This window comes from Phyllopteryx taeniolatus, chromosome 13, assembly GCF_024500385.1.
Source record: "Phyllopteryx taeniolatus isolate TA_2022b chromosome 13, UOR_Ptae_1.2, whole genome shotgun sequence".
NCBI classification, from domain to species: Eukaryota; Metazoa; Chordata; class Actinopteri; order Syngnathiformes; family Syngnathidae; genus Phyllopteryx; species Phyllopteryx taeniolatus.
The window spans coordinates 18333516-18354802 of record NC_084514.1 but is presented as its reverse complement, the minus strand read 5'-3'; the positions used below and the strand labels follow the sequence as shown (position 1 = coordinate 18354802).

Here is a 21287-nt window from a genome sequence, read left to right as displayed (position 1 = left end):
CCGCCTCTCCGTCTTTGTGCGGGACTACGAGAAAACGGATGTCAAGTTCCAGAACGCCGCAAACTTCCTGCTGCGCTGCAAGGGGGAGGCGGCCGGCCAGGACGAGCTGTTCCCGCCCAATCTGAGCTCGGCGTGCGGGCCGGGCACCCGCACGTCGGAGGCGGGGCTGTCCAAATTCAGCCACACGGCGGCACTGGTGAGCACGCCCCAGGGCAAGTGCAACATTACCTTCCAAAACCAGCGAGACCTGGAGCTGCACACCACGCTCAGCCGGGCGGACGAGAAAAAAGCCGCTGCCTTCCCGCTGGCGCGACATCTTTTCTGCACGCACACCGACAGCAAGGTGACGGTGAGCGTCGGCCTGCCCGAGGCCGGGACGTACCGGTTGGGGGTGTACGCCAGGACCGCCCCCGGAGGAGAGTTCAACCCCATGTGCGACTTTGTGCTGAGGAACACCTGCGACCACTCGCGACTTCCTTTCCCTCGCATCTACGCCGCCTGGAAGAAAGGCTGCGTGCTGTTCGAGCCCCGCGAGGGCGTGCTGGACGCCGCCTCCTGGGTCTGCTTCCGGGTGAGGATCCCAGGGGCGCGGCGGGTGTGCGTGGTGGGCCAAGGGCGGAGCGACCTGAAACTCAACAAGAGCCGGGTGTGGGAAGGCGAGGTGTTTAGCGGGGAGGGGGTGGCGGAGCTCAAGCTGGCGGCCAACTCTGGAGATTCTGGAGACATGGCGATTTTGATGACTTTCGATGTCAAAAAGCCATCATAAAGCCAGTTGCCAATTGACTCAATATTGATAGCCACATTAAGGTCCGTGCACTAGTAGCATGCCCTTTCTTCTCACTAGTAAGACAATTCAGGCTGAAGACAATGTGCTGGCTTGAAAGCCAATTGAGAATTGATTCGATATCCAGTTTCAGCATTTACTTGAAATCCAGCTTAAGGTCTGTGTACTAGTATGCCCGTTGTCCTCACTAGTAAGACAATTCCACACACTAGTAGAATGACTATATCTTACTAGTAACCTTTACATGGACGTCAACCTGGAAAGCTGACAGCCGTTTGAGCATTTATTTCATATCCTCGTCCTAAGGTCCGTAAACTAGTGCGCTCTTTGTCCTACTAGTACGTCACACATTTCTACTAGCTTAGCATAGTAGCCGTAGTTTCTTACTCAGAAACCAATGGGTACTGTATTAAAAAAAACAATTGCAGCCACTGCGACATTTTGAACATTGAATTCAGTGATTCTTTCATGTACCACTAGAGGGAGCCCCTGTATCACTGGTGGTACTTGTACTACACTTTGAGAACCGTGAAGCTCGATGAACATGATGACTTCCAAAAAATGAGGGGAAATTTTAAATATTACCCTTTTTTTTATTTTAGGTGACTAACTCTACTGCAGTTTTCGTCCAATACAATCTTCTGAAACTAAAAAACAGCAATAACTGATTTTAATAAAACTCTATTAAAGGTGAATTTATACCCATTTTGTGTCGCCGCCTGGTGGTCATAATGGGCAAGCCGCCTCTGGGTATACTAGTAACTACATGTTGCTAGTGAGGCAAAACCATGCACTAATTACCAACCGTGTGCTACTAGTACTACTAGTGACATTATAAACTTCCACTATTTAACATCTAGCGCTTCACTAGCAGTGCTACTAGCGTGCCCATGTCAACTAGTGCAGTTTTGCTTCACTAGTAACATGCAGTTGTCCAACTAGTGTGCAGAAATGTCATACAGAAGTTCTGCTAGTGCTCTGAACTGTCTTACTAGTGACGACAAAGAGCGTAGTAGTACATGAATTAAGGATGTGGACTCAATGCTCGAACGACTTTCTGCACGTAGCTGCTAAAGATGCGAGCGATTGTCATCATTGGGGACGTGTGCGGTTCAGGTTCGAATTCAAAAGCTTTTTGGAGGCAGATTTCAGGACTTTTCATATTTTTCACTGGTGCTCAGCTGTCATGATTGCATTTGTACGCAAAAAAAACCTGGTGCTTTGTAATACAACACTTTTTTTTTCCAGCAATGATCTCATTTTTAATAAATATTGAAGGAAACCTGATTGTGTTTGTGCTGTAATGTAATATGGGCCACTAAGTCCGACGTCCACTTTGACGGATGTCCATTAATGCAGAGGTCCCCAACCACCACAAACTCATTTTTGTCGCGGGCCACATGGTAGTCACGGTTTCCCTCAGAGGGCCGTTGACTGTGAAACCATATAAATGTTTAGTCACCTCATAATATTATGACACACACACAACAAATTGATGGAAACTGAGTTTTGAAATCAGAAGTCAATGATAATCGTTTGTTCAACTATTGTTCAAGTTACTGGAAACAGAAAATGTTTGCAATGTCTCAACAATACTATTTATTGTTATTATTTTATGAGAATTTCAGCAAGAATCATGGAAGTTGACACAGATGATTCTCTTTCGCGGGCCACATGAAATGACTCGGCGGGCCAGATTTGGCCCCCAGGCCTTGAGTTTGACACCTGTGGTTTAGAGGATGAAATCAGAGGATTTGGCCAATTTTACCTTAAACAAAATAGTTGACCATTAATTTGATGATCGATTAGTTGTCAATTAATTGACAACACCTCAAACGCTTTCCATCATTGATTCCTTTTTAAAGTGATTTTTCCGTCGGTTCCTTCTGACCAACCTTTCATACTGATTTTTTTTCCTGTTTGTCCTTTCGCTTCCTTTCGGATTCTTTCAGAAATACAAACGCCGTCTGTTAAGTCGTTGTCTGTCCTACCAGTAACTAAGAATGAGCACACAAAAAACCCCACATTTAGCCGCTTAAAACAAAGAATTGCTGACTTCTCGTCTTATAAACGCAATTGTCATCTTTACTTTCTTTGCGCTGTAATGGCAGACGGCAAAAAGGGATCCAAAAGTCTACACACCGTGTTAAAAGGTCAGGATTTTGAGATGCATTCAAAAAGACACCAATATAAGTCATTTAAAAACTTTTTTCCCTGTATAACTTATTTGCCAAAAGACTCTTTTCAATGGGGTTGCACAAGTATGCACATCTTCTTATAAATGGGGATGTGACTGTGTTCGGAAGAAGAAACCACTCGAACAGCTGAACTTTATTTGGGGTTAAACAGATGCACTTTAAATGGTTGCCAGGTGTGTGCGGACTCCCATTTAAAATGGGTTTAATGGGGTTCTCTCAATAAATTAGAATTTGGTGGAAAAAATCCTTTATTTCAGTACTCACACATTATATCAATTCATTCAAATCATTTTCATTGGTTCTTGCTAGTTAGTTATGTATTATTGTAGTTTCTAGAGATGGTGATGTTGGGGTTTTCATTTGCTATGTATACAAAAGAAATCCTGAAATCTTTCACTCTGAGTGTGTGGAGTGCATTTTTATGAGTTTCACTTTTTGGAGCTTTTTCAAGCTTTTGACACTTCTAATTTATTGAGACGTATGTGATGTACTAGTACCTGTTATAAGAGGGTGTGCACACCGTTGCAACCACATTATCTCAGTTGTTTATGTTTACTTCTTCTCTTGAAAACATTTTTTTCCCCCCACAGGTCACATTAACGGTGAAAAAAAGTTTTGAAATGGTTTATATTGGTCTCATTTTTTACACCCCCCCTGCCCTCTCCCCCCAAAAACTGGCATTTGAACAGGGGTGTGTAGACTTTTAATTAGCTACAGCACATGCAATGAAGTCTATATCAACTGTGGCTTATGTCCTCTGAGGCCTGTGTCCATTCTGATGTCCACTCAGCCCAGTGCGAGTGACGAGTGTTTACGTGCGGCTGTCACGGTGGTCCGCAAATAGACAAACACACAATGAGGGGCCGGGGGGTCCGCAAAAAACACTTGGTTGATATTTGAAGTGAGGCATGTTTCAAGGTGTGCGTGCGTGTCTGTGTGTGTGTGGCCCTTGCCGTAAGTCGCTCGGCGGTGGCAACAGGCAAGGCTGATGTCAGGGGTTAGCAACGTGGACCGCCGATCTGCCTGGCAACAATACAAGGACACACACATGCACACTCACTCGCCCTCATAAACAAAACGCACACACACACAGAATTTCCCTGGCTCACGCACACACAGCATGAGCATCCTCAATGTGTTGCCATGTCAGTCTAATCTCCCCCTGGTCTTTAGTAGCAGTAGTGCTGTCCCATGCAACTTCGACTGTACAGCGGTGCCTTGAAATCGTTTCCAGATTCGAGCCGTCGTTTGGCCAGAGTTGCCTTTTCCACTAGATGGCGCCTGCAAACTTCACAACATTCGGCCACCATCGATTCACGTTGGTTTCCTTGCGGCGGAAGAATAGTATCAGTTGGTGGCGCTCATGCACCATTAAGCTGATTTGACAACTGCCAAGAGACCATAGAAGAAGAAGGAGAAGAAGAAGAAGACGACGACGACAAAAAGGAAAATACATTAAACGCAGTCTTTTTGGTGCTTCTATTCTCCGTGTGGCAGCTTATGTTGAGAGCAAATGTTATTCGTGTGTGTTTAATACAGTACAATACTGTTGAGTGCAATTTTCCTTATAACGAAACAAGCTAAATAAATGAATTTTGGTGTTTTGGGGGCGGGTGGGGGGAACAGATTAATTGCATTTCCATTCATTTCGATTTAGAAAGATGTTTTGAGATGGTCACGGAACGAATCAAACTGGTCAGCATTTTGCTGTCCTCTGATTGGTTGGTCAGAGCAAAACTTGGACAAGCAAAACACACCAGTAGCAATTTACACACATGCACGTGTGGAAGAGGGTCTCGGCCAGCTTGTCTGTGAAATTCAAGTTTGTAACCCATTGTAATGACTAGCAGATGCCCAAAGATGGCGGCGCTTTATCACTTTAGATTTGAGATCAGCACAGCTTTTGAGTTGAGGATAAAGAGTAGTTGGTGAGGGAGAGAAATGCCAACACCTGAAGGTTAGTCACCTGAAACTCGGAGTATGTACAGTACATGTACAGTATATGTATGGTATAAACCGAGTATGTGTCGCAGTCGGTCGTGGAAAATGTGTGTTGCGATTGTGAGAAAAGATAACGGAGTTCATGGAGTGGATGGCGAAAGCGTAGTAACAAAGCACTACGGGGAACTGAAAGTGTTAATAATCAGCATCTCTGGTGAGTATGCATCGTATTATTCTTTGTTTTAAATGTTTGTCATCCCATTATATTATATATATAGATTGTGAATTGTTTGTCACATGGTTTATATGGCACAGTTGTGTGGTGTATTGATGGTTTTTATCATTGTGATGTGATGAGGGTATTAGCGAGAGGTGGATTAAGGCACTGAAGTCCCCGCTGAAGGTTCAGGTACCAAATGTACAGCCTGCTACTGGTTTGCACACAAAGTTATCATGGACCCAGCGTAATACTTATTTAATTTGGTAAATACACACACAAGGGTGATTATTACTGTATGATTAAAAAAAACAAAAACAAAGCATCAGTCAGAGGAAAAAAAACACAAGTTACAGCAATTGTTTGTGCAAAATACAATTAGACGTGCCCCTTCAGACACAAATATTTGGCACCTTTAGATATCAAGAGAGAAGAAATGAGCCCTTTGTTTTTTTTTCATTCCCCTCATCTAATTGTGCTGGCGTGACATCAAAAATCCATCACAACTCGATTGGGGACAGCAATAATAAAAGCTTCCTCTTCTTGTCGCACATAGATATTAGTCACGCAGCTCGGACGGACGGACAGGTCACGTATGGACACAATTATTTCACGCCGTCCCCCCCGAGGCCTGAGAAAATACATTTGGACGCTTCAAAAGTGGATTTTTCCATTCTGAAGTCACCTAATAACACATTCCATATTGGATTGTAGGAGCTCCTTCCCTTGACAGACACACCAAACTTTGTTTTCGTCCTATAACATCAGCTAAAAAACATTAGCCAGAGAGCTAGCGCGCTAGAGAGGCATGTGGAGTGCCCGGCGGGGACCCCCAAAGTGCAATCTAACAAGGGGGGTCCCAAATTTGGTCCGACACTGCATTTCAGAGAGATTTTGGCTTTAAATCCCAACCAGAGACGAGCATTCCTTTGAAAGGTCGTCGCCTGTGTTGTTAGTGGCATTATTACTCGGGCCTGACCCGGGAATCGGCTGGGCCATTCTATTGGCGCATATCAGCCCTTTTCAAAATAATTGCACTCCGACTTTCTCATGAAACGGTAAATGCAGTTCAGTAAGGGTGGGCGGGAAGTAAATGACATGCAGTGTGAATTATATCCTTCTCCATCTCATCAAATGCTCATTAAAACGCAATATCTGGAAGCATATATATGGGTCATTTTCATATCATTTGATTAATAACGGTGAAGACATTGCCCACAGAATTTAACTTTGGTTAACTTTTACAATTGCTTAAAAAATGCCGAAACTGCAACACGGCATCTCGGTCATTTCTCTTTAACGCTAAAACTGAGTGTTTTATTCATTTTCAGTTTTTTCAAGTGACAGCAGTTACTTTAAAAAAAAATTTTTTTTTTAACACATGCAGGAGAAGAACTTAAAATTCCAATTCTTCAAAATATTTTTTGTCGACGTTTAAAAGACGGGTGGCTGACTACGGATACCGGCCTTATTTCAATGTATCGGGAACTTGTGCAGGCTGTCGATAACAGCCACTAATACTTTATGCAAAAAAAAAAAAAAAAAAAAAAGTAAAAATCTGACATCGAGTCAGTCCTCCTCGCCAGTAGTTGGCGCTACACTGAGCCAAGTACTGGCTGGTTGGACACACTGGCGAATGATGTGTCAGAATGAAAGGACGTGTTATGTCATTGTGTTCATTGAAATGTTATGGATCAAAAGCATTAGCGCTATCAGTACTCAGTATCGGTGAAAACTCGAAGAAGTGTGAATACTTGTACTGGGTTCCTCGATTAAACAGACTGTTTGGTTGTTTTTCTTCATTTTACACTTACGTATGATGGATGAAACTTTCATCCACGCGTTCATTTTCTATTACCGGCGAAGGTCTTCGTCCCCATTACGATCAGGTCCGGGACTCGTCTTCCTGTTAGAATGCTGCCCCCTATTGACCGCAACGTGCCACAAGCTGATTTGACGAGGCACAGGTAATTGTACCTTTGAAGCAGGATGAGCCTGAACGCCGTTTGGCCAGGTGATGATCAGCGTGCATTTGAAGTTGTATTTGCATCGATTACAACGCTCCGACTCTGGTCGAAAACCATTTTTTTTTGCTTCGGAATGGTTTCGGGCCCTCCGGCAGCGTCCCTCCCTCGTGTGACCGAGCCGACTTTGCCCTCTGGCTAAGGAAAAACAAACAAGGATGATTCCGCGGATTCCTTTCACCAGCACTGTCGAGTGCATAAAGACGGACCCTCGCCCGTCGTCGGCCAAGGCACGGCTAGATCCGACAAACCTCTTTTTTCTCCCCGCCAATTTTCAATTGACAGTTGTACAAAAATACAATTTGCTTGTTTTGTTCCTATGCAGATATGTAAAATCTTTGTTGTACTAGTTGCTTGGTGAAAGGCATTCTGGGTAATTCGCGTGGCATCCTCTTCCCATGACATCATAACACTTGCGAAACAGTGCAGGCATACTTGTAGTCGTCATTTTAGATAATAAACAACATATAATAAGTATAATCTCAGTTGTGTACAAGCTGTGACAATAAAGAAACGAGACTGCTCAGGCAATCGTGTTGCGCAACATCTGGTCACCATTCCGCAATGTATAAACTTTTGTGCTGAATTTGAGATTTCAAAACGGAAAGATGAGCCAGGTTACTCATAAAAACGGTCAAATGTGTATGTGAAATAGTTTATTTGAATAATAATACAAATTTGTAATTCTATTATTTATAATTAAGTGACCAATTAGTTATCAAAATGAAAAATCTACCTGTATATGTCATTTTTTAAACTAATTATTTCATTTCTATTTACATTAATAAATGAAACCAAGTATTTCATGAGAAAAATGAATTTAAAAATATAATTTTCAATAAATGATACGTATTATAAACTAGATTTCAAAATTTTAATTTTAATTAACCAATGTAATCTTTCAAATTTGATTTAATTTATTATACTCATTACAATAAAATAAAATTCAGATTTGTTTTGTGTGAGTTAAATGAATTGCTTTTTTAACTGGCCAATTTATAAATTTTATTTCATGTACTATACTCATTATAATACATTTAATCAAATTTTAAAAAGTACTTTAGGAGAATACCATAAAATGGGTTAAAAAAACATAATTCTCATTTTTTAAATTAATGTATATCACTTAAATAATTATCAATAAAAATAATACATGCAAATAAAAAACCAAAAATACTATAACCAAAAATAATAGTAAGATAAACAATTTCACATAATGCATGACCAAAAAACGGCTTCTTTCACTACATTTTTTTCAACCAATTTTAGAAAAAAATGTAACGCTCTGTGTGCCGGATTAAAGAACGGCTTTTGCGTGTGCCGCAGGCTCATTTCTTTATTGTCTCACCTCGCGTGCATTGAAAACATCCCGCAGAACCCTCCCGGCCTCTTTAAGGACCTCTTTCGGCCAATTCGGGTTTTGGTGTTTTTGCCAATCTGTCGAGGTAAAACCCCGCGACGGTTACGTCATTTACACCGAGAGCTAGACGACAACGGTTGCGGGGCTTAGAGAGAGCCTGCGACCAGTTTTGTGAGCCTGTTTGCATACAAAAGGCTGTCGGTTACACGTAGTCCCACACGGTCGTCATCCCGCCCCAATAACGTTTTCCAATACTTTTAAAGGTCCTTGAAGAGCTGGTGGGAGCAATGTGATAAGAAGAATGTGTGCACTATACAAAAACAGCATGTACAATTGCACTTCTATTATAATAATAGTTCTAATGTCTTAAGATTTATATAACGCCTTAAGTTACAGAAAAGGAGCGAGCGCACAGCGGGGGGGGGGGGGGGGGGGGGGGCGTTGACCCTCTTACGCCGGCTAAATGGAATACATTACGGGCTTAGTGGGTTGCTATGTTATGTGCTATTCTAAGCATTCCGTTATTGGAAAAGACAGTGGTGGCACAAACGCACGAGCATCGGATGGCAGGGCTCGAGAGTGTGGACGGTGGGACGGCGGTGGCTCGCTGGGCCCCATGGGGGGGCAGCAGTGTGGATTATAGAAATCCGCACAAACACACGGGGGGGAAAATAGCTTTTATCACTTTTGCCCTGTCGACCTGGAGGAAGCGCTTTTATTGTTTTCTTTTCCTCTCCCTGACTGGCACGACGCTGAAAAAATCATTTGGCCAATCTGACTGAGGGAAACTCACTGTGTAGCCTTTTTCACAAAGAGGGTTCTTTTTGTCTTGAAGAAGGTATATGATGGTACCTTGATTTCCGAGCAGTGTTGGGAAGATGACTTCGGCAATGTCATTGGTTACAATTACAAGTTATCCTGTTGAAAATGTAATAGTAGTGTAACTATTTCAATTACTTTCTCAAAGTCATCTCACCAATTACATTTGATTAATGTTCTTATTTTTGGAATGAATGCAACGACAGCAACCTTGAATATTTCCTCGAAAAAAGTCAAACTAAAACCATAGATCATTATTTGGGATTTAACCACGTGTGTGTCCTTTACACAAATAATAATGTGATCACAAAACACAATGAAAGAATGAAAAATGTGTTTGTTGCATTACGTGTACAGCAAGTGGAAACATGATACCATGTTGACCTCATGACAAATGTGCACAATATTGACAACAGCGCTTCATATGACAACCCAGCTAAGTGATGGCATTAATCTTCCGCAAAAAAATTATAAATTATAAAGATGAAACTGTTGAAAAGTCAATGTTTTTTAAGTGTTTATATCTATACTATAACTCGCATTCTGATGCCTCCACAATTTCAGTTGAGAATTATTCTTTAGGCGGCACGGTGACCGACTGGTTAGCACATCCGCCTCACAGTTGTGAGATTGCGGGTTCAAATCCCGGCCTTATCTGTGTGGAGTCTGCATGTTCCCCCCGCGCCTGCGTGGGTTTTCTCCGGGTACTCCCGTTTCCTCCCATATCCCAAAAACATGCATGGAAGGTTAATTGAGAACTCTAAATTGCCCGTAGGTGTGAATGTGAGTGCGAATGGTTGTTTGTTGCTATGTGCCCTGTGATTGGCTGGCAACCGGTTCAGGGTGCACCCCGCCTCTCGCCCGAAGAGAGCTGGGATAGGCTCCAGCGCGTGAGGGTAAGCGGTACAGAAAATGAATGAAAGAATGAATCATTCTTTCAATTAACTATTTCATTTGATGTACATTAGGTAAAGCGTAACCGTAACCCTACAGTGTATGTCGGTTATTTCCAATTTCCCAGCATTCTTGAATGCAGCATGAGTAAAGAAAATGTATGTCTCCAGCAAGACAACTTTTCGGCACTCTACTGGTCCTGGCAAGAAGACTATTGGGTTTAAAGGCTCGCCAAGATGTCACGGTACTTTGTTGTTGTTTCTTGCCGTATTTTCGTGTTTTAGCGCAAACACAAATGCAACTGTCCAAATGATGGTTTGTTTGTCCACACTGCTGCACCCCATTTTGAAAGAAAGCTCGCACCCTGCTCATCGTTTAAGCCTCTTTTCGCTCGTGTTTCCAGTGCCGTGTAGGAAGACATATATCAAACAGTACAGTAACATGCTAGCTAGTATGTTAGGATATTCACAAAATGTGGCTTTCAGACTTGGTGCTAACGCTGGGGTGAGCAAACTACAGCCTAGGGGCCGTTTCCCATATTTTCTGTTATTCTTCTGCATTATTCACCAATAGATTGCTGTAATGTTTCTGTGCAGAAGGAACTGGTCAGCCACGAAGATAAGTGCATCCATATTCATTTACGCCTATTAAACTGCTTAGCCAAATCATCGTTTGATTAAATGCATCACTCATGGCTCTCAGACCTTTGAGAAAAAGTTTGGGAAAATTATGTAACCACTGTGGTTTTAGCGTGCTTAATAAATTCAAGGTGAAGAATGTCACAGTGGCCCTTGCAGCCTTTGTTTTTTCTGTATGTGGCTGCCGATGAAAAAAGTTTGGAGACCCCAGTTCTAACCCGACAAGGTTAAAAAAAAAAAAAAAAAAAAAACAACCACCACCACTCCCCCTAAAAAAAACCAAATAAATGAATGATCACGTGTATGAGCTCGCATCTATCGCTGACTTTCTTCCTGGTAACCATGAGTGGAAAAAAAGAGCACGGTGATATACAGAGAAGATTCTGGAGGACACGTAACACCGCCCTCAGCTGTTCCGCCATTGTGGGGACCCCTGCTCACTTAATTGCACTTTCATTAGTTTTGCAGCGGGTATCTTAAAATAACGCAGCTCGCTCCGTTGTCGTGGCGGTGGCCTCGACGTTTGTTGTTTACATCAGGACGGAACAAGCAGGTGCTGGGGCGGATTGGGTGACGACAATTCTTGAGAAAGCCCACCAGCGGGGGAGCCCGGCACAGTCGCCCGGCCGGCACAGTCGCCGCAAATAGAGGCATTAATTCGCCAAGTGACATAAACGCCACGGGAGAGTGGCCGGAGAAATTCCCTTCGGTTTGTGCCAAGCCCCGAAGCTGGCGGGTCCTGGACGGCGAAACGGACTTCTTCCAAAGACAAACAACTTATCCAAACGCTCACCTTCACTTGAAAGAAAGAAGTGGAGTTTTCAGTGACCCCTATGCCCCACCCCCCCCCACCAACCAGTCGATGATTTCTTTTCAGGGATCAAACAAGTCCGCTTGCAACTCCAGCTGGCGGTTGAACGTCTCGATGCGTTTGTTGGCCTCGGCCACGTACTCTTGAACAAACTGAAACATGTCTGCGGGGTCAGGAGGGTGAAGGAGCATGGACACATCGGTACGACGGTGTTATTCCACTACAGCAGTCATTCTCAAAGGTTTTAAGTACCATCATGATGACCGACATTTAAATACATCAAAAACGAGGCAGAGGTCTTATTCCTAAAAAGAACATTTAAAATTATTGTAAGCCACTGTAACATTATGCACTGTGTGAACATTAACGCTGCCCGTGAATATAGATAAATTAAAAAGAAAAAGGACCTACATAATGATTTAATTCAACTCTATTGCACACAAAAGTTGAATAAATGTTGTACCAAAATAATAGTTTGAAAACAAACTTCTAACAAAATTAAATACAACTAAACTGTACTTAAATTGACAATATCAACATTTTGTGAAATTCATTTGAACTGAATCATTAGTTAAGTACATGTTTTAAACACTGTTAATGTTCAAACTGTGCTTACTGTACCAGTGGCTTACAATAATATGAAATATACTTTTTACAAATAAAACCTCTGCCTTGTTTTTGATGAACGTTGTCGTTAGGGGATACTTGGAGTGATGAAATCTTTTAGGTGGTGCTTAGTGTAAAAACCTGAGAATCACTGTTCTACAGTATTTATATTAATGTAAAAACCTGTAAAAGCCCATAAAAAAATAATCACTATAAACCGCAGACTTACACAATATAGCGGAGATTCCCGTGACAGACAAGAAGACAAAAATTCCACCCAAAATGTTGGGATATATCATATATATATGGGTGAACCGCCATGGAGCGGGGGAACTGTTTCTACGGTCATACTATTTTTCTGATGACTTTTAGCGCATAGTGTCCTTGGTGAAGGATACTGGGATGGCAGTCTCGCTTCTCTCCGAACACATCTACGTACTGACAGCCGTTGTAGAAGAATCCTGGCGGCAGCGGGTCCGAGCGTCGGCTCATCTGCACCACAAAAAAAAGGAAGATGGTGGTTTGCTCAGTAACAACAACAAAACGTAAACATCCAAGTAGTCTTGAGACACCAAAATGATATAACATTATAAGTGGTCAACGCGAGACATATTTACTGGTGACTAACGCCACTGACCATGCGACACTCCAAATCCGGGCAATTTATGGACTCGTTGCAACTTTTACAATGCTAACTTGTCTTTTGTCAGCTTAGCCAGGGTTGTCATTCCTGACAACTGACTGAATGATTACATCTTTTACAATGCAAACACTGTCGTTAGGGCCACTATTTTACCCTTTATGGACACGAGAAGATCAAAGCGTGACACCTTGTTATTCTCGATTAACGCTTCTGACCAAGTCACAATCGAATTTATGACAACTCACTGACTTTTGTTCTAAAAACTGTCTTTTGTCACTTTAGGGCTACCGGAGAACACGAGAATGACAAATTATTGCCGACTAACTTTACCAACCAAGTCATAATCTAATTTAGGACAACTCACTGACATGTCACAGTTTTAAAATGCAAGCACCCCGTCTTTTGTCTTCCCAACAAAATTTAAAAGCGTGACGTATTTTTGCTGCTGACTCGCATGTGACAATCTAATTCATGACAAGGCACTGAATAATCCAATTTTTTGTTGTTGTCTTTTGTCCCTTTAGGAGCACTATATGCGACCTTGCAGACAGGAGAAGAACATCTATCGTCTACTAAGACTTACGTATGCATTGGCATGTTACACGTAAGATGCTTACAATCACAAAATACTAACATGAATGTTCTTCATTTCTTGAGGTGAAAGCGTCATTTCGGTCTTTTTAGTCTTCTTGGTCGGCGTCTGTGTGAAACAAAAACAATTAAATAACGTCAAATTTCATCTAGATATTTTTCTATATACAGTGGTACCTTGACTTACGGGAAGAATTTGTTCCGTGACCATGCCCGTAACTCAAATCAGTCGTCTCTCAAATCAACTGTTTCAACCGGCCAAAAAACATCGACATTTTCTTGAAATGTGAAAAATGGAAAATGCGAGCACTAAACACAACACGTAGCTGTACATTCACATTCCTTTGCATGAACCTAACCATGTGAACTGATGGAGGCCGGATGTTGTGAAGTTCGCTGGAATGTGTGTTCCGTCGTTACATTACAAGTCGTTACAAGTGACATTTTTGCTCGCAACACAAACAGAAAAAATAATCCAAATAAAAAATGAACCCAAAAACCTAAGTGTGGGCACGCTTATGTCAAAGTAGCACTGTATCTGATTTGGCTGGTGCTAGTTTTGACATTGAATCCGTTTTAATGCAGTAACTATTACACAGCGATTATGCAGTGATTCTCAACTGGTGAGTATTGGACCACTTTTGGGTGGGTCGTAGACAGCTTGTAAAAAATTACATGCATTCCTATTCTGACTTTTTCCATATAGTACATTGGCATACTAAGTTCCCACACGGAACAAAGTAGGGAAGGTACAGCAAACTCATTTGAAATGGCATTTAAAAATATAATATACTCAATGTTTTCAGAGGCTATTTTTAGACCCCCCCAAAAACTTAGTTCTTCGCTTCAATGAAAGTGGGTCGCAACTTTGCAACAATGGGAAAATGCGGCTCCCGGCGTGACAACAGTCGAGAATCACTGCTGCAATGTAAACGATACATGACTGACTACCTGCTTGGCGCACAGTCTGAGCCAGTCCTTGAGCGCATCCTCAGTCAGGCCGACGCCATCAAAGACCAGGAAGCAGGAGGTTTCACTCTTGGGCTCGGCGCTCTGCTCTGGGACAATGCGGAGGTCGCCGCTCGCCGCGCTGTAGCTCACCTCCGTCACCTGCGGCGAGTCTAGAGGGCCCCGCGGAGCACGGAAAAGTTCTCACCCGGAGCGACACCGAGGCGTTAATGTCCCGACGCTCGAGCGACACCTGTGATCCCGAAATGCCTCACGGAGCTCTTGTGAGGTGCGAAAGCAAACATTCTCACACCACATGTGACCAGTGAAGGACGAATGTGTATTCATAGTCATAGCAAAGAAAATGTAAGAAAAAGAATTCATCAATGTATGAGCCCTGGAATTCGCCGCAAAATGGCCGACTTTCTGTTTAATTTCGGGCAGAAATCCTTCAGACGTTTTTGTGCATAATGTTAAGATAAACATGTCCACCCAATTTCGGGTCGACAGGGGCAGCTGGTGTCTGGGGCTGATTTTTCTAACTTTCCATGCGAGCTACGAAGTGAGTGTTGGAGGGGATTCATGTTGAGGACCCCAAATGTGCATACTGTACATTTTCGCCAGGGGACAGACACATCCTTGCAAAAATTGGTGACTTTTCGGGCACATTGAAGCCTCCAAAAAGGCCTTACTTAGCCAGAAGAATCATGATTTAAAAACAACGATTCCTAATTAGACCTGCAAAGAACACAACAAACCAAAAGTTCTCCTACCAGAGAACCTGACCTTGCCCCACACATTGTAGACATTTCCTTTGAAGGGGCTTGGCCTCAGCGACATCTTGAACGCTACAGAGGAAACAGTAAAGCATATAAAGTGTATTTTAGTTGCAAGAGACTTTTTGAGGGTACTTCCAGGTGGCAGAAAGGGATTGACTACCGTTGACATAAACTGAAAACTATGAACAAAACTTACACAGTAAGGCCTGCCGCACACTGCGCGATGCGGGCGAACCCGGCGGGACCAGGATCATCGCAAAAAACAACAACAACAAAAATCACAGTTGCCGACCTATTGGATGTGTCGACGCTCTGAACAGCGAGCTCAAACAGTGTGTTGTATTTTATCACATTTATTTAACCATGAAAGACAAAAAGCGGGTTGCTAAAGAGCGGACGTGAGCAAGAAAAAAAAGGGAGAGTGTGTCTCCCTCGCTCCCATCCATTTGAATGTACGCACACACGACGGACTTCTTTTCGACTGACACTTCGCACATTCGGGTATAATCATCATTGAAGTCATTTAGCCTGTTTTCTCAATCACTCTGCCTTGGTCAAATGACAAGTAATGGTTTGTTTACTATGAGAATACTTGAGCTTTTGCCATCCGGAAGCAGGTGTGACGGCCATAGTGCAAAAGTCTATAACACGTGGTGCTCAAAAACACAATTGTTCAGTTGCTAGCGCCGAGGCAGAAGCTTGGCAGGGAGCGCTAACAATTACGGTTCTTTGGCACCGCCGCTGTGCTCATATTTGGAGGGCAAGGCGGCTTATGTAATCACAGTGCACGCTGCCAGCTCGTATCTGAAGCTTCTGTCACGCGTATGAGGGAAATAAAAAGGGAGAGAAGAGGGGGGGTAGGCAAAGCGCGAGTGGGACGGGGTCTTTGTTTCCATCTTACCTTTAGAGCGGGCCACAAATAGAGACCTCTCCAGGGGCCGGCTGAAAGCAACGCGATGCTGGGAGAGGACCGAGGATCCGGAACCAGAGAGGAAGCGGCCGTTGCACCTGAAACAAAGGCCGCGCTCTTCTTATGTGGACCAAAACTCAAATTGTTCTCTAGTTAGCATTTGTCCGCCTGTGGTATACAAGAGAATATTTGGTAGCAATTGGACAAAGGTTGTGGGACACAATGAGTCCATCTTCAATCGTAACGGTTGACTTTTTTCTCTTTTTGGGAATGGGTCTTTGAGACCTTTTGGTGGGTCTACTCACAGTAGACATGTCTACCAAACTGCATGTTCATAAGGCAAACTGAGCCTTAAAGGTCACGTCAAAGCAAAATGGCAGACTTCCAGTGTCTTTTCAGGCCTGGGTTTTGGAAACCTTTTTGGTAGGACTACTCACGATATACATGTCTACCAAATTTCAAGTTGCTAAATGAAACTGGCTTAGGGGGCAGAATTTTTTGGTTAAATTCTCGAGGACGGGAAAGCCAAAAAAGCTACTTGACACTAATTATTACAGACGTCGTCTGTCCTTTCAGGCACGACTTCTTGAGACTTTTTTTGGTGGTGTGTACTTAGCGACCAAGCCAAAATGGAACCTTCAAACTATGTGTGCCTTCTTGGGCATGGCTTTTTGAGACTTTTTGTGGGTCTTTTCACGATAGACATGCCTACCAAATTTCATGATGCTAAATGAAACTGCTCATGTTGGGCTCCAGTTTGTCTCTGGAAGCAGCCTTATTTACTCGGGAACGAGGCCAGCGAACACATTGGAGAATGCTCAAATGTGGAGATGAACTACTAAAAAGTCCAAACTCGTGCCACAGTATAATCTCGGGAGAAGGGAAGAGGATGAGGAAGAGGGGAAGGAGAAGGAGGCATGAAGACTGGATGGAACAGGTCCAGCCGGGAAGGAGATCCCCGTGTGTGCATGGCAACTGGGCTGCGTGGCCGACCGTTTGTTTCCGGGCTGCGAGCGGGCAGCTGCTGACGGAACGCAAGACGCCCGGCGGGCTTTCCGGCAATCGGTGGCCGCTGTGACAATTACACGGTACGGAGCGGGGAACACAAAATGGAGAGTTTAATTATGGGCATGCCTCAAGGTGGCGATGTAATATTTAACATCGAAAATGGAACCTTGGCGTGTCTAAGCCTTTAAGGACGCTAAAATATGAACACACGGTCCACATTTGGCACACACTCTAGGACTTGTGTACAGTCAGCAACATGTCATCATAGTAGATACTTTGTAGTTTGTAAGTGGTTCTTCATCAGGAGTTAGAGGTGGGGGTTTGAGGGTTAGCTTGAGGGAACTGAGCCCCACTCCTGAACGAATGGTTTAGGGGCTACATTTAAGGGCTAGGGCCAACGGGTTAGGTGTTTATGTTTACGTTAGGGATTGAGGGGTAAGAGAGGAAGACAAATACACATGAGGATATATTGTACAAGTAGACAGACGAGAGAACCCAAATTAGGATGCAAAGGACACCGTGCAGAAGGACATACAGGGATCCATAAAGTAGGATTCACAGGACGTCATAAAGGAGGATAGTTGGGAGGGTGTGCCGATGATGCTAACGGAGAACATATTGGAAGACATACAAGAGGACATTTTAGAGGTGGACGTGCGGGAGGTTGCAAAAGAGAACACAGCGCTACATGTTCTCACCAGCCAGGGTAGAGGACGTAGCGTGCTCTCAGCATCTGAGGTGCACTGAAGCTGCTCTCCGACAAAATCACTTGGACATCTTCATTCCTATTAGAAGATGACAATTCAATGAACCCCCGTTTATCGCAGGGGATACTGTACATTACATAGCTACTCACAACAGGTGAAAATCTGTGATATAAGTAAGTACAGTGGTACCATCATTTACGAGTTTCCTTCGAAATGCACCCCAAAAACACAACATTTTTTCTCCACTTCACTTTCACTAAACCTAATCTACTTTACTGTTTTTTGCCTTTTTCAACATATTTTCAGCAGCTTCTTTATCTTTCGTGGACAGGAGTCCACAGCTTAGAAATGATTCAAACACCCTTGACAGACATGACAGCCTTTTTTGACTCCTTCTGCTTCAGTCTAGTTCTAAAATCGCATTCGGGCATCTGACCTTGTGAGGGCTCCCCTCGCCGCCAGGACGAAGGCGGCGGTTGGGTTGGCGGCACGTACCACCTGCTGAACATGCCGCACGAGGGGGTGCTTCTGGTCTGCCGCAGCCCCAGTGAACACCACAGCATTCACGATACCTACAAACACAATGAAATGTGGCCATATGTCACTCCACTAATCAACATCCAGTTTTGCATTTATTCCTCAAGCAAAAGTCTTTTATTTTTCCTTTTTTTTGCTCGTGCTAGCATCAAGGAGCCTAATTACCGCAGGCTACTTGGATCATTTTACCTGGCCGGCTTTTTTGTGGCAAACTTCAAATGGCAAATTGCATAGAATTAGCATATCAATTGTCAACTGTTTGCCTGCCTCAGTTTGAAAGACACGCCGGAGCCCTTTGTGACCCTTCCGGAAGTGGTCATGCATATGTCGCAAGCATAGAAACATATCATCATTGTTGGGAGGCTTGGGGGACGTGAAGCAGACAAGGACTTACCTTGGCTGCACTGCTCCAGCAGCTTGGGAAAAGCAAACCTGGAGGAGGAGACAAAGAAGCACTGAGGACAGTTTCAGGCGAAAATAAAACTGACTTGCCTGGAAGTAATGGAAAATGATCATTAAATTGGTCCAACTCTGACCTTGTGGAGCTGCATTATTAAGAGTTGTCTGTGTTATGATGAAAAAAAAAAAAAAAAGAGTTTTCTGTGTTATGATGAGTCATCAAACCTTTTCGTCGTACTCCAGCCACACATAATGAAAGTTAAATTCCTCTCAATGCAGCATCACCAATCGCTCTTGTGCACATCCAAATTCAAATCTGCTGACAATTTGTCTGGTCAGAATTTTATTAAATGTCAAGAGAGGCACTAGAAAGAAAATTTGGAGAAGGACCCCTGGAAATGGCCAGATTGACCCTAAATGTCCATTTTGGGAAAACAAATGGCAGACTTCCTGAGTCTTTTCAGTCATTGCTTCTTGAGACTTTCGTGTGGGTCTACTTATCACGGACATCCATCCCTCCGTCCATTTTCTGAGCCACTTATCCTCACAAGGGTTGTGGGGGTGCTGGAGCCTAACCAAGCTATCTACGGGCAGGAGGCGGGGTACACCCTGAACTGCTTGGCAGCCAATCGCAGGGCACATACAAACAAACAACCATCTGCACTCACATTCACACCTACGGGCAATTTAGAGTCTTCAATTAACCTAACGTGCATGTTTTTTTGGGGGGGCGGGGGTGTGTGTGAGGAAACCGGAGAGCCCGGAGAAAACCCCCGCAGGCACGGGGAGAACATGCCAACTCCACACAAGCGGGGCCGGGATTTGAACCCCGGTCCTCAGAACAGGATGAGAAAAGTAAGTCATTACATTATCTACAACAATGAAACATTAAATATGAGTGTTGCTGTAGTGCTGCACCCTGTGAGGGAAGGACAGGACAAGGACAGGAGAAGAAGCATGCAGCGCAAGGGTCGTGAACCCGGCTGTACAACTGAAGTGGGGTGGGATTGACTATGTAAATTATAAAAGTCTATAGGACGAGAGTGTGAGTGAGGGGATACACAAGCAATTTGCATATTCATGAGTTATTTGTCGCAATTAGTGCGTAGCCCCACACCCAGTGAAAGAGTCCCGGGGGTGAGTGCCTGCGGACACATGCAAGTGAATTGATACCGTTTTACATGCACAAAGACTGACAGAAGTGTCCTGTAATTGCTGTGCCCCCACTGCAGAGGCTGAGGACCCCACCCAACCAAACGAGGGGCGGGATCGGGCCCAGGGGTCCACCCGAGAGCAGCCCGGCGGACCGGACACGTCCCACACTGAGGCGCCCCGACAACTGGCCACCAGGCGGGGGCCGCGAGGACCGAATGCCACCCCCCCCCCCCCGCCCCACACACCCCGCCACCCCCACCTCCACCCCCAGCAGAGCCAGACTGCCCCCCCAACCTGCAGGGTCCGCGATGCAGCCAGTCTCCACCCAGCCCGAGGGCGGGAGAATGTCCCTTGTTTGTTGGAAAGGAGGGCAGATAGGGGCCCCCGACAAGGGAACGAAAAGGGGGGCGGAACCGAGGGAGCAGCTGCCTGTCATGAGAGGGGAGCCCCAACGCCAAGCAGTCATCCAGCCCGAGGGGGGGGGCGGCCTCAGGAGCACCCCCATGCAGGTAAGTGAGAACCCACCTCCCCCCCTGTTACTATGACTGCCAGGTCCCTACCCCGTGTATGAGTGCCCCCCCCCCAACCCCCCGAGTGGTGTTGTGCATTAAAATCTGGAGAGGCCAGTGAGCTGAGGAAGGGGGGGCAACATTAGCCCTATTTTATGGTCTCTCTGTCTGTCTCTCTCTCTCTCTCCCTCCCTCTCGCTCTCTCTTTCACACACACACACACACACACACACACACAATCAGCAAGTCTGTTCAGCAAACAGCTTTTTCATTCAGTCATTTAAGTGATTATATTTGCTGTTCATACTCTGATTTTTATTTTCATCAGAAGTTACTCACAAGTTACTCTTTACTTGATTAGTATTTTCTGGCTTTGGGGGCTGAATATTAAAATTTTGGGGGGGATGAGTTAATCTGATAAGGACATCTGGAAATCTTTGGAACCAAAATGGCAGACTTTCTGTGTCTTTTCGGGCATGGAGTCTTCAGATTTTTTGGTGGGTCTACCCTTTTTAGATATGTTCCAAAGTGAAACAGATTTTGGGGGCTGAATTCTCAAAAAATCTCTGGGACAAAACTTCTCAGACCGGAAATGGCCAAAACTGCCTCTTCAAAACAGAATATCACACATCCTGTGTCTTTTCGGGCTTCTTGAGACTTTTTTGATGGGTTTACTCGTGATAGCCATAGCAACCATATTTCATGTTCCTATATAAAACAGTCTTCAGGGGCTGAATTTTCAAAACAAACCCGTGGCACTCGCCGAAGCAAACGAGGTCCCATCATGAATAAGACATTAATAAAAAGAC

At 44.1% G+C, this 21287-nt stretch overlaps 1 protein-coding gene across 2 annotated transcripts in view; it reads right to left on the bottom strand.

The window, feature by feature from the left end:
- Positions 1-5381: 5381 nt before the first annotated feature.
- The window catches only part of dnaaf9 (dynein axonemal assembly factor 9), a 30773-nt gene continuing 14867 nt past the window's right edge, over positions 5382-21287 (bottom strand). For both annotated transcript variants that reach the window (XM_061794049.1, XM_061794050.1), the window contains 9 exons: positions 18810-18847; positions 18315-18450; positions 17870-17956; positions 16155-16261; positions 15248-15322; positions 14478-14647; positions 13570-13635; positions 12691-12784; positions 5382-11849 (listed from right to left, as the gene is read on the bottom strand). In XM_061794049.1, coding sequence (XP_061650033.1) covers positions 11749-11849; positions 12691-12784; positions 13570-13635; positions 14478-14647; positions 15248-15322; positions 16155-16261; positions 17870-17956; positions 18315-18450; positions 18810-18847 — 874 coding nt within the window. In that variant the 3' untranslated portion in view covers positions 5382-11748. The remainder of the gene's footprint in view (positions 11850-12690; positions 12785-13569; positions 13636-14477; positions 14648-15247; positions 15323-16154; positions 16262-17869; positions 17957-18314; positions 18451-18809; positions 18848-21287) is intronic.